The sequence below is a fragment of the Falco punctatus genome (assembly GCF_963210335.1).
Source record: "Falco punctatus genome assembly, chromosome: 12".
NCBI classification, from domain to species: Eukaryota; Metazoa; Chordata; class Aves; order Falconiformes; family Falconidae; genus Falco; species Falco punctatus.
Window position 1 is genome coordinate 940544 of NC_137592.1, and position 21119 is coordinate 961662.

General features: G+C 44.6%; 1 protein-coding gene across 1 annotated transcript in view; it reads right to left on the reverse strand.

Annotated features, from left to right (window-relative positions):
- Nucleotides 1-7125: 7125 nt before the first annotated feature.
- RIN2 (Ras and Rab interactor 2) overlaps nt 7126-21119 on the reverse strand; it is a 271784-nt gene continuing 257790 nt past the window's right edge. The window contains exons 25-28 of the mRNA XM_080408025.1: nt 15605-15910; nt 13382-13513; nt 11106-11269; nt 7126-7951 (exon numbers count right to left, since the gene is read on the reverse strand). Coding sequence (XP_080264151.1) covers nt 7634-7951; nt 11106-11269; nt 13382-13513; nt 15605-15910 — 920 coding nt within the window. The 3' untranslated portion in view covers nt 7126-7633. The remainder of the gene's footprint in view (nt 7952-11105; nt 11270-13381; nt 13514-15604; nt 15911-21119) is intronic.

Here is a 21119-nt window from a genome sequence, read left to right on the forward strand (position 1 = left end):
GCCCTGCACGCGCAGAGGCGGCACGGCGCAGGGGCGTGCAACTGCCAGGCCGGCGGGGGCAGAACCGTGGCGTTGCCAAGCGCGGGGGAATTGAAACCGTGGAGGGGCGCAGCCGCTCCGCGCCCCCGCGGTCCCCAGGTGGGGGCTTGTCGCCAGGGGCGGGGCCGTTGCAGCAGCGAGCACCCGCGGGCTGCTTTTGTCCCCGGGCTGCAGCGGCGCTGCAGTTCCGTACTCCCGTGCTGAGCGCGCGCTGGCAACATGCTCGGGAGACGGCAGCGGTGGCTCCTTACCGGGAGGCAGCAGCGGGCGCCGCGGCACCATCCCGCAGGCAGCGCGGGACCGCCGTGCCGTTAACGGCGGCCGGCGGCGCCGAGGGGGAGGCGCCACTGCGCATGCGCGGCGCCAGGGCTGCAGAACCGACACGTGCCCACCAGGTGGCAGCAGCGCCCCACCAGCCCTGTGCCGAGCACGGGCCGGGTCTCAGCCCAGTTCACACCGCCCGGCCACGGGAGCGCTCGCTGCGGCTGCCCTTTCGCTCTGCCCTTTGCCCGCTCGCAGCCCAGCCACTATTACCCCTTGCCTCTGTACCAAAAAGCACCCGCGTGGCTCGAGCGGTTAAATCCTTCGCATCTGACAGCTTTAATAGTCGGGTGGTTCTTTCCGTCCCTGCCCCCACCCCATTACCGAGGGAGAGAACCCATGGCACAAGGCATGCGGGTGGGGGGGCGCTGGATGGTGGGGTCCTACAGGTAAGCCCCAGCGACTGCTGTTGTTAAAGGAGAAATTCACACACACGTGGGTACCACTGGGTTTGCTTCAATCACAACTCAGAGCTGGGCCACCACCCCAGTGAGTGGCAGAGAACCAAGCGATACAGCACGGCTTATATATGCTTATCAAATCATTAGTCAACATCTGAAATTTTTAGGAGTTTCCTTTGGTCCTGTCAGTTCTGCAAATCCATTAACTGACTCTGTCACCGGTGATTCATCTCCTCGGTTCCAGGCTCCTCCTCAGATCTTAATCTTCTTTCTCCCTGCTTTAACTCACAGATCTGTAAGTTCTTGGGGGCTTTGGGGAGAAGGAAACTGACACTCTTACTAGGTTGTCAGAGAATCACAGTTTACAGTTACTCAGTGTCTTCTGGTCTCACAGGATGAGACAGAGGTATAATTGATTTCTTCTCTGTATCTCTGGAAAGAGCTTTCCTCGCATCTATGGCAAAAGAAAATAATGCTATTATAAAAGACAGTCATTGCACAAAGCCACATTAAGATCATTTTTCAAGATTTCCTCGAATCCTAGAATACCTTGAGTTGCAAGTGACCCATAAGGATCATCAAGTCCAACTCCATGCTCCTCGTGGCACTACCTGAAACTAAACCATATGACTAAAAGCATCATCCAGATGCTCCCTGAGCTCTTGGACAGGTTTGGTGCCCTGATCAAACGCCCTTTCAGTGGATTTTTCCTAACATCCAACCTGAACTTCCCCTGACACAGATTCATTCTGTTTCCTGCAATCAAGTTTCATACCTGATGTACAATTCAGTAGGAAAAGCTATCTAAAGCAGTATACAGAATCCCATTCATCAACAACTATCTGAACTCGTTTCATGTTAAAAAAAAAAAAATACAAACAGGCCCAGGAACCCTCCCATTCAACGTAAGGCACAACAACCACTTACCGTAAGCATCTTCATCTGGCTCTCCATTGCTAGCAGAGTAGCGCTCCGATACTGTCCGGTACACACTGTAGCCGAGCTGCTTATATGTATTTACTGCAACCCAATTTGATACTCTCACAAAGAGATCAATGAAAAATCCACCCTTTCTTTGGAAACATAACCCCCCCCAAAACTGCCACAGTAAGGAATAGCAGGTGAACGTATTGCTAAATAACCCATAACTTGTATTCAGACCAAGAGCAGGTCTGATGATGTCATATGCTAATCAAACATCTTTCACGCTGCAGTAACAGATGCACTCCTTTCCCAAGGGACAAATCCGGTATAAGCTCAGATTTTATTCTATTTTTGTCACATAACCATTCTTTTATACCAGCCCGTGGGTTCAGAATTATGAACAGAAAGAACAGGGCAAGCTAAGCACTCACACAGGTCTCATATACATGTAGGAAATCTTTTATTTTAAAAAAATATCTAAAAATTCACATTTTCAATTGCATTGGCTTAGGGACTGCCTCCTTCAACGTGCGTGGCAGGGGACAGCTGCAGAACAGGTCACAAAGCTCAGTTGCCTAACACAAGGCAGCCCTTCTCCTCACAAGGCAAATTCTTTGAAATGTACAATTTCACCAATTACAATGGGGTTGCCCTACCACCATGTGTTCAGGACATTTCCCTGTGGGTTCATTTGATGCTCAATTAAATTTTCAGCAGGTACAAGCAGCCAAGCCTGACATAGAAAGTAAGCTAAACTACTGTCTACCATACAGAATTGGTTCCAAGGCTGCCTGCAGGAACTGCAAAAAGCCCACGATTACTGAACAAGCACGCTGGAGACCCTACGGGAAAGTGTTGACGTTCCATGAAACTCTTTTGCTGTCAAGACAAGGACCTTTTTTTATACAGTATCTCTATTGGAATTCAGGCTACATCCGACTCATTCTAGCAAAATAGCTTTCACAGAAACCCTGAGATCTTACACTGCCACACAACATTTTTAGTCTTGTTCTCTAATTACAGGGAATCCTCAGCGAATCAGAACACTACTTAAAGCAAAATTCTGGGTCTCTTTCATGCAAGTCAAATACCTAAGCCATGTCAGTTGAAAGATTACTTTTAGAAGATTAAAGATAAGCATGGTACTCGCTTTTCTGAAATTTCTCCCAGTAGTTCCATAAATTTAGCAGCCAAACCCAGCCGTCAAAATTCTTGTGCAACAGAGAGAGCAGTAACACGTCCATGCCACTCTTCCCCAGCCACAGAGCCTTCCACTTTATCCAGTGCTGCGAACATACAGAGCATCAGAGCAGTAAGGAGCACCTTGGGAATAATGCAGCACACGCAGCTACATGGCTTTACAAAAACCCAAGCAGTCTACAAACAAACATTGCAATGATTGTGGTAAAGGCTTAAGCAGTGATTCTACGCTATTACTCAGTGATTCAGCAGCCACTGTTTCATTTTGATGCAGTATTACAGTTTTTCCTTCGTTAGTGTAAATAAATAAATGTATTTCCACAAATTTATTGTTTGAGGTGGGACTTCCAAATGCAAGTTTTAAGCAATTCTCGTGAGTCTTTAACCGAGTGGAATTCACGACTGAAGGAATGGAGGACTAGGAGCCCAAAACTCACTCACCATCCCAGCAATTACTGAAGACTTTTCGTGACTGTGGGGGAATAGAGCTTGGGAAGTTTGCCAATGTGGCAAGAGAAAGCAAAGGCCCCGGAAACGCTGGACGTTTAAGGAAAAATAAAAAATAAAAGCAGGATGGGTGTGTATTCTTCATAGTTCCTCTCCTTTCTACACAGAGCCAAGCTACTGTCAGCTCATTAATGAATATGCAGACTTCCACAGGGCACTTTTATAAACATCAGGCACTGCTAAATAAGCAACTGATGGGGTGGGTACAGAGAAAACTTCTGTACAGCAAATGCTTTAAGCTTTACTGTTAAACACTTCATTTCCTGGGTCCCCACAAAGACTCTCATTCTGTGCCCACCTTCCCAAACCCCCCCAAAGGGGGAAAAAAACAATTGGAAAGAACAAACAAACCAACAGTTCTGCTCGGAATGAGTTCTGAAAAACAAGAATATCCCACAGCAAATAAGCAACTGACATCCAGACCCAGGGCACTCCCTTACAGGACAAGGCAAAACCCAAGCCCAGCATTTTCACTTACTGATGACCGGCAGCATATGAGATCAGCGCTGAGCACGGGCACCTCATTCCGGGAGCACAGAGGCCACTCGTACTTACACGTTCACCCGTGTAACACCTGGGCGGGCGTTACCGCAGCCGAGCCTCCTTGCCGCGCTTGGAACGCCACACCGAAAACTGCTGCCACGAGCCCTATACAACACGCTTAGACACTTGTGGAATGGGAAGGCGCTGCATAACGTTCCTCCTCCCTGCGGAGTATCTGGAGAACACAAAGCCTAAAAAAAGCTCCAGCCCTACAGCCCGCCCCCACCGGCAAGGCGGCGGCCGCGCCGCTCACTGTAGCCCATCAGCTCGCCGCCGGGCGCCTCCGCCACGACGAAGTACTCGGGCCGGTGGGCCAGGTACTGCCGGTAGAAGGGTGTCCCGCACCGGGGCACGCAGCTAAGGAGCAAGCTGCTGCCGCCCGCGCTGGGCCCCGCGCCTCCTCCCCGGCGGCAGCGGGAAGGATACGGTCTCCCTCAGCGGGTCCAGGTTGCTGCGGGGCCCGAGCCCCGCCACCGGCGGGGGAGCCCCGAGCTCCCGCGGGGAGAGGGGGAGCCCCGCGTGCGCCCACAGCCCGAGCATGGCGGAGAGCGGGCGGGGGGGGCGGACGGCGCTCACACGGTGTTGAAGCAGAAGAGGTCGTCGCTGGGGAAGGCGCGGAGCACCGCCATGCTGCAGCTGCCGGCGCCGGCCCGCCGCCCCGCAAGCGCTCCCGCGGCCCGAGGGCCGCTTCCCTCCCGCCCCGGCGGGGAGGCGGCGGCGCGGCGCGGCCCCGCTCCGCTGGGAGAGCTGCTCCGCTGGGAACGCCGCGCCTGCTGCGGCGGGACTGGGCCGGCAGTGCCGGGGGGCGCTGGGCGCCTGGCTCCGGGGGCAGGTCGCGCATGTGCAGCGCCCAAGAGCGGCCCCGCGGCGAGCCCCGGGAGGCGCACACCGGCAGCTGCCTAGGCCTGGGTTCCTCTTGGCTTTTTCTTACCTTCTGTAAGGGACAGTCTCAGGGCAACTCTTGTAACAAACAGAGTTTTGCGACAAATACAGCCCCCTGCCTGCTTGGGCAGCTTGATTTGGTTCGCTTTCCCTTACACGTGTGCGCAGCCCTTGCTGCCTCTCGAGTGGTTGCAAGAGCCAGGAAAACAGCACAGTACTTTAATTTTATTTTTTTTTTTTTTAAACGGCTCACATACCTGCCAGTCCTCACCCAGTTCAGACTTTGTGCACTCTTAATTTTGTGGAATTAGGACAAATGGCCTCTCCCTACTGTGATACAGAATCCTCACCCAGTTTGTGATGCTGCAGCTCCAGCAGAGAAAGAATGATCTGCTGAATTTAAGGCTTGCCTGGAAGGCTGAGGCTGCAAGGATGACAGGCTTTAAGATGAAAAATAAAAAAAAAACATCATGGGGAGATGACAACAAAAAGATTTGATTTCTTACCCTTTTGCAGTAGGTACTTTCTGCGAATTCACAAATAATCCCCTCATGTAATAGTAACTTTTTGATTAAAGTTCTCTTATTTCTTCTGTTAGTAAGATTTAGGGATTTATTACCTCCAGCTATTTCCATTAGCCTTTCCAGTTACTCCTATATTTCAAAAAGAGGGACTACCTCAACTATAAGCTTTTTCTTGCTTTTCAGCATTTTATAACATGAAACATCTCACATTGGAGAAGATAGGGTAGTTTATTTTTGCAAGTCCAAATTCCTTCCTAGGTTTACATATCATCTGTTTCCTGGCATTATGAGAAGTGAGAAGTGTTTTGCATGGCACAGTGAATACAATGTTCTAATTTTTAAAAGAAACAATTGCACAAGAATAGACAGCGGAATCACGTTGAGGTGGTTTGGGTGCACATTTCCCTTTTTGCACTCTTTGCTTTCCTTAGTTTCATGCCTGAAATTCTGAGTTTGCCTCTCTGCTCTACTCCTTCCCTCCCCTAGCAGAGCCGCCATCATATGCAAATAGTGGAATTTTCTTTAGCACCAAAGGTCAGTCTTAATTTCGAAAGAAATGGTTCAGCGGTTCAAGATACCTGCCTGCTGCTTTTACTGCTGTTCAGGTCAAGCACACTAACTAGACTGATAATGTTATTGCATCCTTCCTTTGCAAAGAGTTTAAAGTGGGCCGAGCACGATGAAAGGCTGCAGCATCAGAGTCTAATGATACACAAACCATTCAAGCGTGAACCATTTCTTAAAACCAAACAAACAAACCAGAACACAGCACCCAACATTTCAAATTATAGTTCAGTATTACAATGTATTATGTGCAAAACTCACCTTTTACAAAATGAGATACAAACATGTGCCAGGGGTTTCAGATACATGGCAAACTGATGAAAACACTATAACCTCTGTATGTACAACACACATGCTGCTCATAACATTTTTGTAATCATCTGCCTCACGTTACACTGCTCAAAGCAGGCCTGGGGAGAATCCCATGTCCCTCTAAAAAGACTAGCCCAAATTGACTTAAGTAGGGTCCTATCTTGGACAAATCTATAGAACACATACATTTAATACCATTTTATCTTTGCATATGTAGGATTGCCTTTCACATCTCACCTACTAAGTAACTTAGAATCATGAAATGCTGTAACATTCTTCAGTTCAAGACAAGTTTATGTTGGTGACGTACTATACAAACCAGTTAGTGTTCTCCTTTACCTTACTGATCTATTTAATCTTCTGCTAACACAAACAGTATCTGGAATAAACACTGTCAAATCCCTCTGCAAATCTACAACACTGCTTACATAAAAGTTCCTTACCAACCTCCTCTGCTTATTTCCTGCAAGGAGCCTGAACCAGCAGACATAACATGTTTTAATTGTAAATTAAGTTCTCTACATTCTTTCTCTGCCCCTTCTCTACAACCTTTCCTTCCAATTTCCTCTTCCAACCCCCTAGTTCTGTCTGAAGCAATGCATATAAACAATAATCCAGATAACAGTACATGACATTCAGATAAAGGCATCAAAATTGCCAGTGCTAATGTTACAATCTTCTTACAAGTAACGCAAGTTTCACGAGAACTCTCCTGTAACAGGGAAAGAAGAGAACCCACAGAGGCTTTTAATGCAATACTCTAAAACCAGCAAGAGATTTATTCTTGTATATGAAATGTTAAAAATCACATGCATAATTATAGAATACTTTATCGTTAAAAAAATATTTAAAAAAACCCTGACAGTTTACCTGCAACTGCTATAGAATTTCTATTCTTTTTTTAATATATATATATATAAAACCCATGGTGATTCTCTGTAATTAAAAAAATTAGGAAAGGATGCAATCATCCAAGTAATGATGAGTTAACTGATGCCCTGCATCGGACAGTCTTGTCAAACTCATGCTGGTGAAACTGAGCTCATACCAGCCAGTTTACTTAAATACTTGTCTTAGCATACATATACTTGAATCAAAATGACATTTGGCTATAGGATGAGTGCAAGAAAATACATTTTGCATGCTACAGCAAGAGACCTGCAAAGGGCCACGGTATAATATGCTTCAAAAGAGTCTGTGATACAAAAAATTCAGCCTCATGGGCTGTTGACTCAAACACACTGGGTGGAACACTGTATAACTGGCCATATGCATGGTTTACATGGGGTATTGTATGCAATGTGTGTGTTTAACCAGGTGTTTATGGTTTAAGACTTGTTTTAACTCTTAAGGCAGCCAGCCAACAAAGACACTTTCAACAGTTAACAAGGAACAGAAATTAAACGAGTGGCTGGTTTAAGAAGCTGACTCGTCATTGTTTTGAAAAATGGCACCATATGGGTTACTGTTAATGCGCTTGTAGACAAAGTGAAAGACCTGGGGTTGTGGACGGCTGTGCAACTCTGCCTTAATTTTCTGAGGGTAGGTATCTTCTGTCAGTTGCTGCCAGGTGTCATCAACAAAAAGAAACAGGCTATATTCTTCTGGATTGTCCACTCTAAACTTTTCAGCACAAAGCTGACATACATCTTCGGTAGTGATATAGGGTCTTACTAGCAAGGTCTTTCCTGTACATCCACTGTTAACTTCCTGGAATGCAACACGAAGGTAGTTCTGTAGAATGAGAAAACAGACATCAGAAACAAAACCCAAACACCTCACGCTCTGAAAACTGAAAGCTCAGCAACAAACAGCAAGCCTCTCTATGTTCTAGTTGTGAAACACACACCAGTGATTCCTGTACTTTACGGCCACCTTGTGAATTGATGATGGTGGTAAGACTGTGGCAGGCACAACAAGTTCATAAGCTGACATCCTCCTTTCCTTGGCTTACATTCTAACCCTGCAATTACAAATGAACAGATAGTCTTAAAGCCACATTGAAAACACCAGTGGTTTTAATGGGACTTGGTGTTTGGCCTTACTAGGAAACTAAATGCTGTGAAGCAAAATAAAACATCGAAGGCAGCACGCCCAAGAGATGCTGCTGCAACTGCTGGGTCAATACTATAGAAGAGATGCTTCACCCAGTATGTTTGTCAGAAGGAAAAAAAAAAAACAAACCAACCCTCTGCCAGCAACATACAAGGGTGTTGATCCACAGGTTGCTGCATGATAAACCATTCAACACTCTTAACGCTGCAGCATGCAAACGGCAATCCATTTTCATGCAGGACATTTTCATCATGTTAACCGATGGCAATTTGGTGTCTGAGCCTGATGCAACCAAATTTCATGTAACAGCTTTTTTTTTTTTTCCTCCAAAAATAAAAAGGCTTAGAAGGAGGTAGAAGGAAAATTTACTCTGCGACATTAAAGTAACTCCACATGATCATGAGGTAAAAGCTGGATATTTTTTTTCTGCTGAAATTCACACGTGTAGAACTGATAGCATAGATGAATTCTAAACACGCCCTACAAGGAAACATAATTCTACCTTTCAAAAAGTAAAATAAAGAGTAACTGGAAAAAAAACCCCAACAACAAAACACTTTTGGACACATGAACAAAGCAGCCTGCCATCATGTGCTTTTTTAAAAATAAATTAACTGCAATCAGAAACTAAGAGCAGTAAAATGAAAGGAGATGGAAAAATGACAGTAAGAAAGACCTGTTTGTTTATTGAGCTGGTACTTATGTTTGTAAGCTGAATAAATTAAGCGTGCTAAATCACAATGGCAAAAATTTACGTTTCATAAGAACAAGCTTTTAAAAGCTAGGACTGAGAAGAATGCTCATATGACTTCAGTTCCAAAGAGCACTCTCGGTTTTTAATAAACTTCTGATAGCTTGCAGACTGAAACACTGGAACTTTGCAACAACTTTTAAACCATTAGGACTGACCTGAACTAATCCATTTTTGTTACCTGGTGTGAAGAGATAAATAAAAATAAAATAAAATCAGCCCTAAATAAGGCAAAGGACACTACAGTTTTAATTTCTAACGCAGTTAACACACAGAAGACTTGTTTTTCAGTGCTTCTAGACGGACAGGATTGCTTCAAGGAGAGGCTGAGGTTTGTGCAAATGCCTGTAACTCATATACTAAGTATCAAAATTATGCAGTATCAGAAAGTTGTATTTCATCATCATTGAAATATGGGATTTTTTGCTTTTCCATCCTTTTGAGGGAGGGAGGATGAAGGCCTTTCCAGGACCCAAAAGCTGGTGCTAAGGCTGTGAGACAGCATCGCAGATGTGCAGCGATCACATCCTGGTTCAATGTGGGAAAGATAAGTTGAGCTGAAGCTGTTACACGTTTGTTGTAGGGAAGGTGCTTCGTTTCAGGACTGCAGATGTGGAGAAAGGAGATGGAAAACTGGCATTCTGGGAAGGCAGCAAAATCCTTGAATTTGTGCCAAGCATAGCCTGGAAGTGGAGCTATTTTACTGGTTTGAGGCTCTCTTTGAAAGAGACAACAAAAGGAGCAGCCCTGGACACACCTGGTGCCAGCTCTTCCCGTGCTCCCCTGCATCTTCCAGCATCCAGCATGGCATCCAGCTCTACAGTTAGCTTGGCTGAAGTTCAGTTGCTGAGGAAGAGAATGTGAAACTGAATACAAGATCCTGCTGAAAAAAATCTTCTGTTATTTAGTCATCCAACAGAAATACAAAGGTGATGAATTTTCCTATTAAGTGTAATGTTTTGCTTGAAAGAACAAAGCCTCAAGCTACTTGAATGTGACATCTAACTACTTGTACAAGTAAGCAGAATATAAAATGGATCCCAGTAAGATGGACTAGCTTTGTGCACTGGCCATAGTTTCGAATTTCTGTTCGTCAGCTCTCCTCTTCCTAAGAGAAGCAAATTGTGGGAGACTGCTGCTTTTCCCAGCTCCTTCCTGTTCAGTGATGTGCCGTGGTTGTTTGCATGGACGCTGATAAAGCAGAAGGAGCCACAACTGAAAGGTTTAATTACCTCCTGGTGACCCCATACCTTCATTTCTCAAGCTCTTAGCTACACCATATCTAATTGATGGTTGACATTAGCCTCTCCAGCAACGTTGCACTGTGACATGAACTGTAAATAACCGTCCACAAAGGAGTAAATCCTTTCTTCTTGATTCCAACATCCTCCTTGCTTCAGTTCGCAAAACTGATGCATCTGAACAGACAACAGCATGTTTAGCTATGTAACAATCTTTTCCTATATGAAAGGCATGCAGACCTGGTTTTCAAAGATGAAGTAATCCCGACTGTTTTGTTATTCTTTAGTTGAAGTTACTGCCCTACTCTGAAAGGCCAGTAACAAATGGGAGGTGGGGAGAAAAAAAACAAACACAAAGCAAACATGAAGACATCCACAGTATAGAATTCTACTCCTTGCTTAAACTTTTAAATTGTAAGCTTTTCTGCCAAGTCTCCTCTCTATTACCTGCGGTAAGCCACCAATCGTTACTGGGGAGTTGTGCCGATTTATACCACTGGAAATCTGGCATTGTTCTTTTTAACAGCAAAGCATACAAAGAAGCCAAATCTAAAATACGATTCACTCTGTCCTTACTCTGCACGACTTAAATACAAAGTACAGTGGGAAAGCTCCATTCTTTAGTGTTTCCTTTATACCATCATTACCACACATAATCACACTCTGTTATGAAGTGCAAAGACTTTGAAACAGAGTCAAATTTGCCAGCCATATTCTCAGCAGTGCTTCACACACTTGTGGCCCCAAGGAAATCATTATGAATCATGCTTCTCAAATGGAGATTTCCAACAAAACAATCATCCCCTGGGTGTTTTTTTTTCCCTTCAGCCCTAAGCTCTACCTGAAAATCATCAACTGAAGGTATTGTTCTGTTAGTTGTCCTCCTCTTGTGCCATTGCCGGAGAGTATCTCTAGCTTCTGAACTCAGCAGTTGGGCAGCCTGTTCTTCCTGGAAGTTCTTGATAAGCGAAAGTGCGCCATAAGCACTTGTCAAGTAATAGCCTCCTGTGAAGGACAGCAAGGGAAGAACTTCTCAGAGTGGTCACAAACACCATGCCAGTTCCAACGGGTCACAGTCAAAAGTACAAACAATTATATATTTTTTTTTAATAAATATACACACACATATATATGAAAGTCCCTGCATTCTATGGCCAAAATATTTATACATAAAGAAAAACAGCTTACTGGCCTGCAAAATACCAGACGGTGTGTTCTCAGCTGCTAAGAGACATGCAGTGGTTGCCTGGGCTCCACATTATCAAAGTGGTGCAACAGTATCTAACTCTGGGTCCGCTAGTGCTGGGGGTGGCTGGTTATTTAAATGACCAGTGTCATTGCTTTACTCCTGAGTGTTTTTACAAAGTTGGAACATGAGTTTTCTTCTAAACAATTTCCAAACAGTGATTTGTTTTCTTCCTGACCTTCAAGTGGGGATCAAATAAAAACAGCTGTTCTAACGACATAAAAGACAATCTACACTGTTCAGGAACTTAAAAGCAACTCCCTTGGTGGCAACAAAGCAATGACCGAGTGTGTGCGATTTGTACCTGGAAGCATCCCAAAGGTTTTGCTTTTGTTTTTAAAAGGCAGACTGTGTTTGTTCACCTATGTCCAACATTACGTCCAACTAGTTCAGGAGGCAGTGTCTACAGCTCTCCAGACTTCACTTTATTACATGAGTGGAGAACAAATTACAGCCACAACAGAGTTGCCGATGTACAAAAGGAGCTGCAGGTCACAAAGGAAAAGGACTCTCAGCAGGAGGCAACAGTCCTCAGCAAGCAGGAGAAACAAAAGACATGCTATCATTTATTTCTCTTGCTCTTTAAGTAAACTATTTGAGTGGGAGCATTCAATTAAGAGGCAGCACGGTCTATTTGTGGAGTCATTCAGAGACACGTTCTATGCTCACAGTAGTGCTTTCTGTATTACCAACAGCATCCTCTCGCTTTCAGCTCTGCAACAAGTTCAATACGTAGAAGACACGCAAGACCCACGAGACAAATTGGACAATACATTACATTTGAACCGCACAACCCCAAAGCACTAAACAATTTTTCCTGCACCGTACAGTTTAGCTAGTGCCACAGACAGGGCCAGCCAAGAGATGAACAGCTTTTTCTATATTAAAACCAACACGACTTAACAGTCCAGTAAGTATTTCTGCCTTTCAAGCATGTTAATGATCTCCAGCTTCACATCTCAAGTATTTTCTGTCCTAAGATTCCTGAACGATGCACTCTGCACACAAAGCAGGGAACAGACTAGTACTGAACCGGAGAAAACCTGGCACAGTTCTGTCATGCATATCGGCATGTAAAAGGATACAGCAATTTCAGCAACCCAAGAGACAGCAGAAATGGGACATATACACATATACTTAAAACTCACAGCTGAGCTTGGTCACAAAAACCTTTAAAATTTCCTCATAAACCAATAGATTCTGGGGCCTATCAAAAGCTTGCAGAATACCTCTTTGTTAAAACCACCACAGTGAAAACAGAAAGGAGGAAGATTTCCTTGTCTCTAGCAGACTTCAGCCATCGTTCAAGAGCGCCTTAAGAAACATATTCCTAGGCCTCATAAAAATACTCTGTGAGAAGCAAGTATTGGACATAAGCCAGGATCATTAAGGGGGGCAACATTCTCAAAAGCATTTTCCCCAGAGGGGCAGAGAATTCCCCCAGAAGTTTTTACAAAGCACCTAACCCGGGTCCCATTCCAGGTCTCACAACTCAATTGGATGCTGCAGACCCAGACATACTCTCATCTCAGGACATTTTCAAGCACAGCAGGATAACCACATTTGGCACCTGCACAGCATACGGTTGCTTGCTAAGTCATGATGCCTCCTCCTTCTTGGCTGAAAACAACATACTCCCTCCTAAAGGCAGTATATACATCAGTAGATTCCCAGGTCACTTAGGGCTGTAACTCTGCAAGCTAACCAGCCTTCTCTTATTTTAAGGTGGAAATAATTACGAGGTTCTCTTGTTACACTACCGACATTGCCGACTATAGGACTCCATCAAAAGGGTTTCTACTTAAACAAGGTGAGGAAGAATCCCCCTTCCCCAACCCTCCACTCAGTTCTAATAGAAATAAGTTGATTACCTTCTCCATGCAGCAAAGATGGGTCCAGCAATTCCATCATGTACTCAATTTCAGTATCCAGCTCCAGCATATCACACTGGGCTAGCACGTATGTCAACACAGGCAAGAAGTCATCAGCTCCATACAGCCTCCCTGGGTCAAAGAGAACACAGGCAGTGATAGACAAATCACACCCTTTTACCAGTTTCAGTGTTTGAAAGGAAACCATTATTTTGCTGCCTTTACTGACCAGGTTTGTATTACTCTAGAGCCTCTTGTTACAGATGTGCAGCAAAGAGAGCATCATCTGACACTTGGTGGGCAGGGTCCAGCTTCATCCTGTACTTCTAACGAGCACAAATCGGATGATGCAGACCTTGAGGCACACAAGGGAATTTAAAGACTGGGCTCACCTTGGTGTCAGCTCAACTGGTGAGCTCACAAAAGCCAGCCATGCCAGTTTGGCCTGACCTCCACCCGCACTTCTGTCACTGGCTAAGAGATAATCAATGGGCATTTTCTTTATACATGCACGGACGATGTCCCCTTCCCCTTTCTGGAAGGATCCAGCCACAAGTACCAGTTTCTGAGTCTGACACCCAGCAGAAAAGCCTGCATATAAAAGCCTATTAGATTTTACAGGAAAACTCTGCACATTTCCTTGACAGAGCATGGTTAAAAACATCAGTGAGCAAAGCCTCACGTAACTCCCAACTAGCTGGTGAAGCATCATCGGTAACGGCAGCACGCGAGTTAACACACAGAGGCTCTGCTGTACCTAGGTCTGTCGGTGTTCCTTTCGCTTTTATTGCATTTAAACTTTCTCTTTAGAAAACGCTATGCGGCTAGATCTCTGGGTCTGGCCAAACTGTGCTCATTGCAGAAGCGGTGTGATGGTCACTTGAAACATCAAGATCGGGAGCCAATTTAAACTGCGGTGAAACTCCAGAGGACTGAAGGGGTGATTATTGAAAGTCAGACCAGCTAAGGCATACCCTCCAGGTATTACACTGTTATCTATCTGGCTGAGACTGCAGGACAAAGCAGGTACCAGAAACAGGTGCTGGCTTGATGCCATGTTTTAAAACTTTACGTGACAAAGCAAGACAACCCAAGGAGCATTTGCTGCATCTTAGCCCAAGCCTCTCAGTACAATGGTTCACCAGCAGCCTCTCAGTATTTTTCTTTTGCATGTTTGGAAATACCTTACTCAATGTGATAATACAGTATGGAGAAAAAAAAGTTTACAGCGCTTTGGGCAAAGATTCCTAGATCCATTGTAAAATGCAGGATTTTGCACAGAAATAAGCCAGGTCTAAGCTCCTTGGCAAAGTGCCTGGGGGTCTTTTACAGCCACAAGCTTTCACCATTCACCTCGCATCTCAAAAGAAAGCAAGCATCCTGATCGGCACAGGGCCCAGCTACAGATTCAGCACTCGAATGAAAGCTGCCAACCACCTGCAGCAGCTTGTACTTGCTTAGGGGAAAACAATCTCCCACTACCACCAGCATTGCTTCACCTTAGCTTGGGACCTACCACAACAGTGCATGGTAAGACATCAGGCAACAGAGTTGCACCTATGAATTCATGCCATCCAGCACAGCATTTTAATTGTGCCACTGACTAATCAAGCAGGTCTTAACTGGTCTGTGGTTCCATTTCACCATCTAGGTTCAAGGCCGCTTTTGGACTCTTGCTACAGTGTAGAAATAGATGTTATTTCTCTTGTGAAAAGACAAAGTGTCCAAATGAGAACATTCAGAGCCACAGCAAGCCAAAAATACTGGATAAGGGGCTGCTTTCCTCCAGCCATTGACACAGAGCCCTTGTAGTTGTCATATTGCATACATACTGCTGAATTACTATAGCTAAATACTGAGTGTATCCTTTATTACAATTTCCAGGAAAATACTAATTTAGAACCAGTGTCAAATTCTAGGCTTATAGGACAGCCTTTCTGATAGTCAACTTCAAAAGCCTACAGTTAAGCAAAGCTGGTGGTTTGGCTTTTTTTTTTTTTTTTTTAAGCTGCTTCACACTAGATTTGTAAGAATGCGTGCCAGATGCAGAGATATCAGTAAGGAAGCAGAGAGGAAGAATCCCTCTCAAAAGGGCAAGGAGATGCTACAAGAGCTCCAGGAGAAGGAGACACAGCTGCAGAATCAGGTGGTCTCATTTCCTCCACCAAAACACTACCCCAGATTTAGAAAAACAGTGACCTTGAACCACAAGAAGCACCATACCTGAGTTATTCTCCATAACAGTATAAATCAATTTGCAAACTCTCAGCAGCAGCGTGACTTTCTTTTCAGGTGAATACATTTTCTGCATGGTCACAAACTTGACTTTAATCTTTTCAACATCCACAAAGTCTGGTGTTGGAACAAACACGCCCAGTTCCTGAGGATTCCTCTGCCGCACCAACTGAAGGTTTTCCTTCAGCTGTTTCCAAGAACCATCTGCAGTATGAAACTCTTTCAACATTGCTTCAATATGGCTCTTCAATGGCTTCAGAATGCACTTATGCATGGCCTTCTCCAGGACAACATCTGCAAGAGGAAAACACAAGTTGAGCTGACTTCCTCCTCTAAAGCAGAGCCGGTATTAATATAACCATTCCCAAGAGACACCGTAGAGCAAGACCTACTTGCTAAGGCTTATTTATTATAGAAGCCGAGTCTCCAGATGTTTGTTAACAAGAAAACAAAAGGCAGAACAGAATCTGTATTCCATTTTCATTAGTGACAACATGGTAAACACAAAAAAACCCACAAAAGGCAGACTACAGACTGTCACAAAAAAAAACCAAACTAAAAAACCCAAAACCAAAAGCAAGTAAGCAGCGGCTCCAGTTAGCTTTTTCTTTTGTTGGCCAGAAGTCTGAGTTTTATTTTACTTTTAGCTTAGACTTTAATTCCCAAACTTTAAGCATAACACAGTCAAAACCATAACTTTTGTCTGCTTTGGCATGAAAGCCCATCCCTTTTTGCATAGTTTCCATCAGAAACTATAACTCACCCATGGTCTCATAAAACTTGGCTCAGCTTTAAGATCTTTATGATGCTGGACAGATTACAGGCATTAAACTATAAATGAAAACCAAGCCGTGTTTATCCAGCTTCGGATTTCATCATGCAAGCTTACATACAGCTTTGTCATCAAGTTTGAAGTTCTTTGTTTGGCAATAGTATGCACATGGCACAGTAACCACTTAGTTGTTTTTCTCTTATTCTTGTTTTACTCAAGTTTTTCTTTAACAGTCATTCTCCATTTCCAAGGTATGGAACACATCAACAGAGAAAGCTCTTTGATAAATATTTTCTTTGAAAACCTTTACTTTATAAGTCAATTTCCTCTCCCACTCAGTGTCCCTATGACAACATAGCTTACATTAATAATTAGCTTATATCCATTATTTGTACTATAGTGAACCACCACAAGCACAATAGAAACTAAGGACCCTTCAGCCCGGCCACAGCACAAACACCCTGGCGATGGGGCAGGACCAGAGCCCAGACTAGGCAGATGTATTAGGGGAGCACAGGGACCGAGAGGAGAAAGAGGAGAGGCCGTGTCACTACTAGATCACACATTTATACAGGCTAGCAGTGGGACATCCCTGCTGCTAGTAGCAACTCAAAGTTTTGTTAAACCTCATCCCCTTTCAAGGTTCTTTCCCTGTTCTTACGTGTTTCTCCTAGACCACAGTCTCTTTTTTCTCCCCCCCAGCCTGCCCTTTTTGGGGGTGTTTTTTTAGAAACTGCAGGCTATTCCTAAGGCTTGGGATTTACACACACACACTCCCCTCCAAATAAACATTACCTACTTTTGTTTTCTTGCTTTTGCTTTATGCTTTCATTTATCTTATCCTTGTGTTCAACCATTTTTCCTTTTGTGCCTTCAGACTGCTCTTTCCCATACAAACACGCCCTTCACACACTCCTCACCTTACCGTGCCTTTGCTTCACATGTAGCATTTATTCTGTACTTGTCTGGCACACAATTCCCAAACGTCCAGCTCTATTGGGAGCTCCCCTGTCCCAATTCTGCTGGGGCTTTGGTAGCTTCTCTTACTATTTTCCCCTTCTGAGATCCTGATGGAGGTGGCAAAGCCATGTCTGCTTCATTCCCAGATGCTTCCAACACATCTAGGTGCTCTCTCACAGAGCCTGCAAAAACTACTGGAAGGTGGAAAGAGTGCATGTGAGGAGCAGCACTCATCCTCTGAATTTCTGTTTCTGTCTACAGCCACCAGTAAAGGCATAACCAGTCTAACACATGGTCTTGATGGCCTGTCACATGGCGTGAAGGGCAGATCTAGCTTCCCACCAGACCAGAGCCACCAATTATACGTAACAAGTGGCAACATTTCAAATGACTGATCTGGTAGAGCCACACAATCACCATTGACAGCACCACCCAGCCAGGAAAGCAGAAGCATCACCCTCCTGCGCAGTGACAGAAACTGCCTCTCGCTGCTATCAGAGCCATCCTCAGGGCTCACAGAGCAGAAATATTTTTCCACCAAGAAAAAATGCACAAATCTCACCTATTGGTATGTTAGCTAGCTGAATTTCTAGAGGGTACACATAGTTCCTTGATAGCTTCACTGATTTTTTTTTTTTAATTATTATTATTTTTTTTTTTTTACAATTCAGCTTGATTTATACTGCCTGTTCAGGTTTTTTAAAAAGCAAAAACACCAAATGCTTTGCTTGTAAGCGGAACATCTCTGCAGTTTGCATTCCAAGTGCCTGGTCTCATTTAAGTAAAAATTAAAGCAGTTGGTGCCACCAAGCATTGGACTGAAGAACTCTCTATGCCCATGTTAACTCCCACAGGCTTCCACTGGACATGACTAGTTAGCATCAGCCATCCTTTGTCCCAATAAAGCGGGGTCATCACCACGTTTGATCACAGGAGGCTCAATAAACTGTAAAGAGTCCAGCACAGATCCTCAGAGCCCTTGGTCCAAGAACAAGAGAGCACCTAGCTTGGGATGGGACATCAGAAAACTCAGTACACTTCTCTGATCCTCTTTATAGGCTCCAGGCCAGGACTGGTTCAGCTGCTGCCTGCAGTGTCAGCACACAGGGAGCTGCGGAGGCCGTCCCTCCCCAGAGACTACGGGAACTGGACACGGCAGGCAGGGAGAACTCCACAGAGCCCCAGTCCCTGATTGGGGCCAGGCTTGTTACCTGTAGGCAAGAAATGGAAGCCTCAAGCCTTCTGCTCTCAACCCTCACTATAGTGCTGCTCCCACAGCTTCCCGTGCAGATGAGCGGCGCAGGAGGCGTTATTTCACATTTGCAGCTCATCACGGGCTCCAAAAGCAGTGCCTGCAAATTGCTCCGAAATGTACTTGATCACACTCCACAATTACTCTGAAAAATTTAATTTGAAGCAGCACAGAGGAACACAGTGGTTACCTCACGTGAATGAGCTCAAAGCTCTGAACAGGGTCTAAGTACTTATTGCTGAAGGCTGTTCCTAATGGTTTCTGTGCCGTTAAGGCAATCAGGTAAATAAAAATAGGACAGGATATTTAGTAAAGCATCCATCAGTGCTGTCCAGTGACTATGCTACAGCTAATACGAAATAAATGAAATAAAGGACATAGCCACTCTTTGGAATCACAGCCGTAACTGCCTTGGCTCCATAAGGGCAGACCAAGAGAGATTGTCATTTTAATGCAGCATGTTTGCACAGAACTAGCCAGCAAACGAGGAGGTGACTAAGACTAAGATATGACAGTGTGTCTGAAGTGGTTGCTGTTTTAAAAAAACAAAATGAAAAAATCACAACCAAAAAAGCCCATCAAACCAAACCAAACCCACCCCAAAACAACACACAAGCTTTTATTCTCCCTCGTGAATTCTTGGAATAGTTAGAAGAACCACGGAGTTCTGCCCTCAAATTAAAAGTGGCAAATTCTAGCAAGCTGAAGCGGCCAACAACACAGCAAGATTGATAAAACACTGGACTTTTTTCTCAATGGTCAATAAACACCCCTACATATCCTAATTAATAGAAAACCTATAGAAACTTTTAGAATATTATTAAAGCCTGAAAGGACAGCATTTCTAGTAATCTGGGTCTTAGACCAATATTCAGTGTCAGAAGACACCTATAAGCATGCTCGGGATCAAACCATCCAGCTGTTTATCCTTTCTACTGAACTGCTTTTACTGCTGCCTTTCAGAGAAAGGTGTTTCCGGATACGATCCCCCAAATCAATTCCCAGCTAGCAGTTTTCACTGATTAAATACAAAAAAAGTATAGGAGGGTGTGTCCCCCCCCCCCCCCCGGCAAGTTAGCATCGAAGTTCTGAACTGAGGACTGATTCGTTGCATGAACATCTCTGTATACTCCCCAAATCCAAACTGGCAACAAAACTCTTGTTTACTTCGGCATATGCAAAGTGTTTCCAGCTGTCCTCCCAGGTTGCTTAATACTCTTCAAGCCAAAACAGACACTCTTCAGGTTTTGTGGGGGTGGGGTTTTTTTGTTTGTTTGGTTTGTGTTTTAATTGAATATCATTTGAGCTGAGCACCATGTAGTGTTCCTGAAGTGATACTTAAAATTAGCCTCTAGCCTCAAAATGGGAACTGGAAATGCTTTGATAAATGAATTGTAAAGGCAAGCCAGCTTGTTTCGTCATGACTTGTGGAAACGCATCTGTATCCTGTGCTGACGTGCTATTTTGTTTTGCTGCAAACCACACAAGTCTGCATCTAGAGAGGACAACGTATTAGTCATCACCAGTGTCCTTACACAGCCTCTTTACAGCCTCACTGCCTGAAACTGCCGGCGTGCTCTTGCCTTTTCCTGGCTTCAGTTTACCTGTTACCCACTACTGTTGGGCTACTGAGATTACCTGTCAAACCCTAGATTTACATACAAGCCCTGTTTATCACCTACGACAGAAAAACCATCCATCCATAAAAGAAGGGCTCAGTAAGAGACTGAACGAGCCTGGGAACCACCACAAAAAGGCACAGTCCTGTAAAGTAACGTTGCCTGGGAGGCTGAAAGCAGAAGGCTGCTTTAGAACACCACGGTGTGTGGTGTGTATGTGCAGAATACACGACAACGCTGCATTTGCTTTCTTATAGCTCTTCCTAATACCTTGCACATGTATAGACTGGCATGACTGATACAGATCTATTTCAAGACACCTCATGTCAGGATGGCCAGGTGTCCAGCTCTTGGTGGAGGTCTACAGTGACACATGCCTCACCCCTTGTGCAGACAAGGGCATCTCCTCCAAAGAAGCAAGGCTCAAAAATCAAGACCTCACACAACCTATATGCCTTGATAATCTGCACAACCCTGAGAAGAAAGGTAGGACTGAGGTGGCCAATGGATAGGTGGTGGTTCCAGAGGCTGAACAACTAGGGAAGACAGGTCTCTGGGGTAAACCTCCTCTCATTTTACCTGCCTAAAGCATGCCAGTGAATGACAGAACTATCTGTGCTAGGTCTGTTCTGCTTTGTTCAGCTATAGGTTAATTAAAATTCACATTATGGCAATGTGGTAAATATGTGTCTTTTCTTAAAGAAGAGGTAATAAAGGAGCAGGGAGTAAGTCACAAAGCAAACCAAAGGGATGGCTGGGAACGGGAGAACCAAATCCTCTGCTCGGCACTTTTACCGCTGTTTCTTACTTGCCCTACCTGCCTGCTCCTATAGCGAAAGGAGCAGCGGTGAGGGACACAGTGGTCAGCCTCAACTCAATATGAAAAGATACTAGGATGAA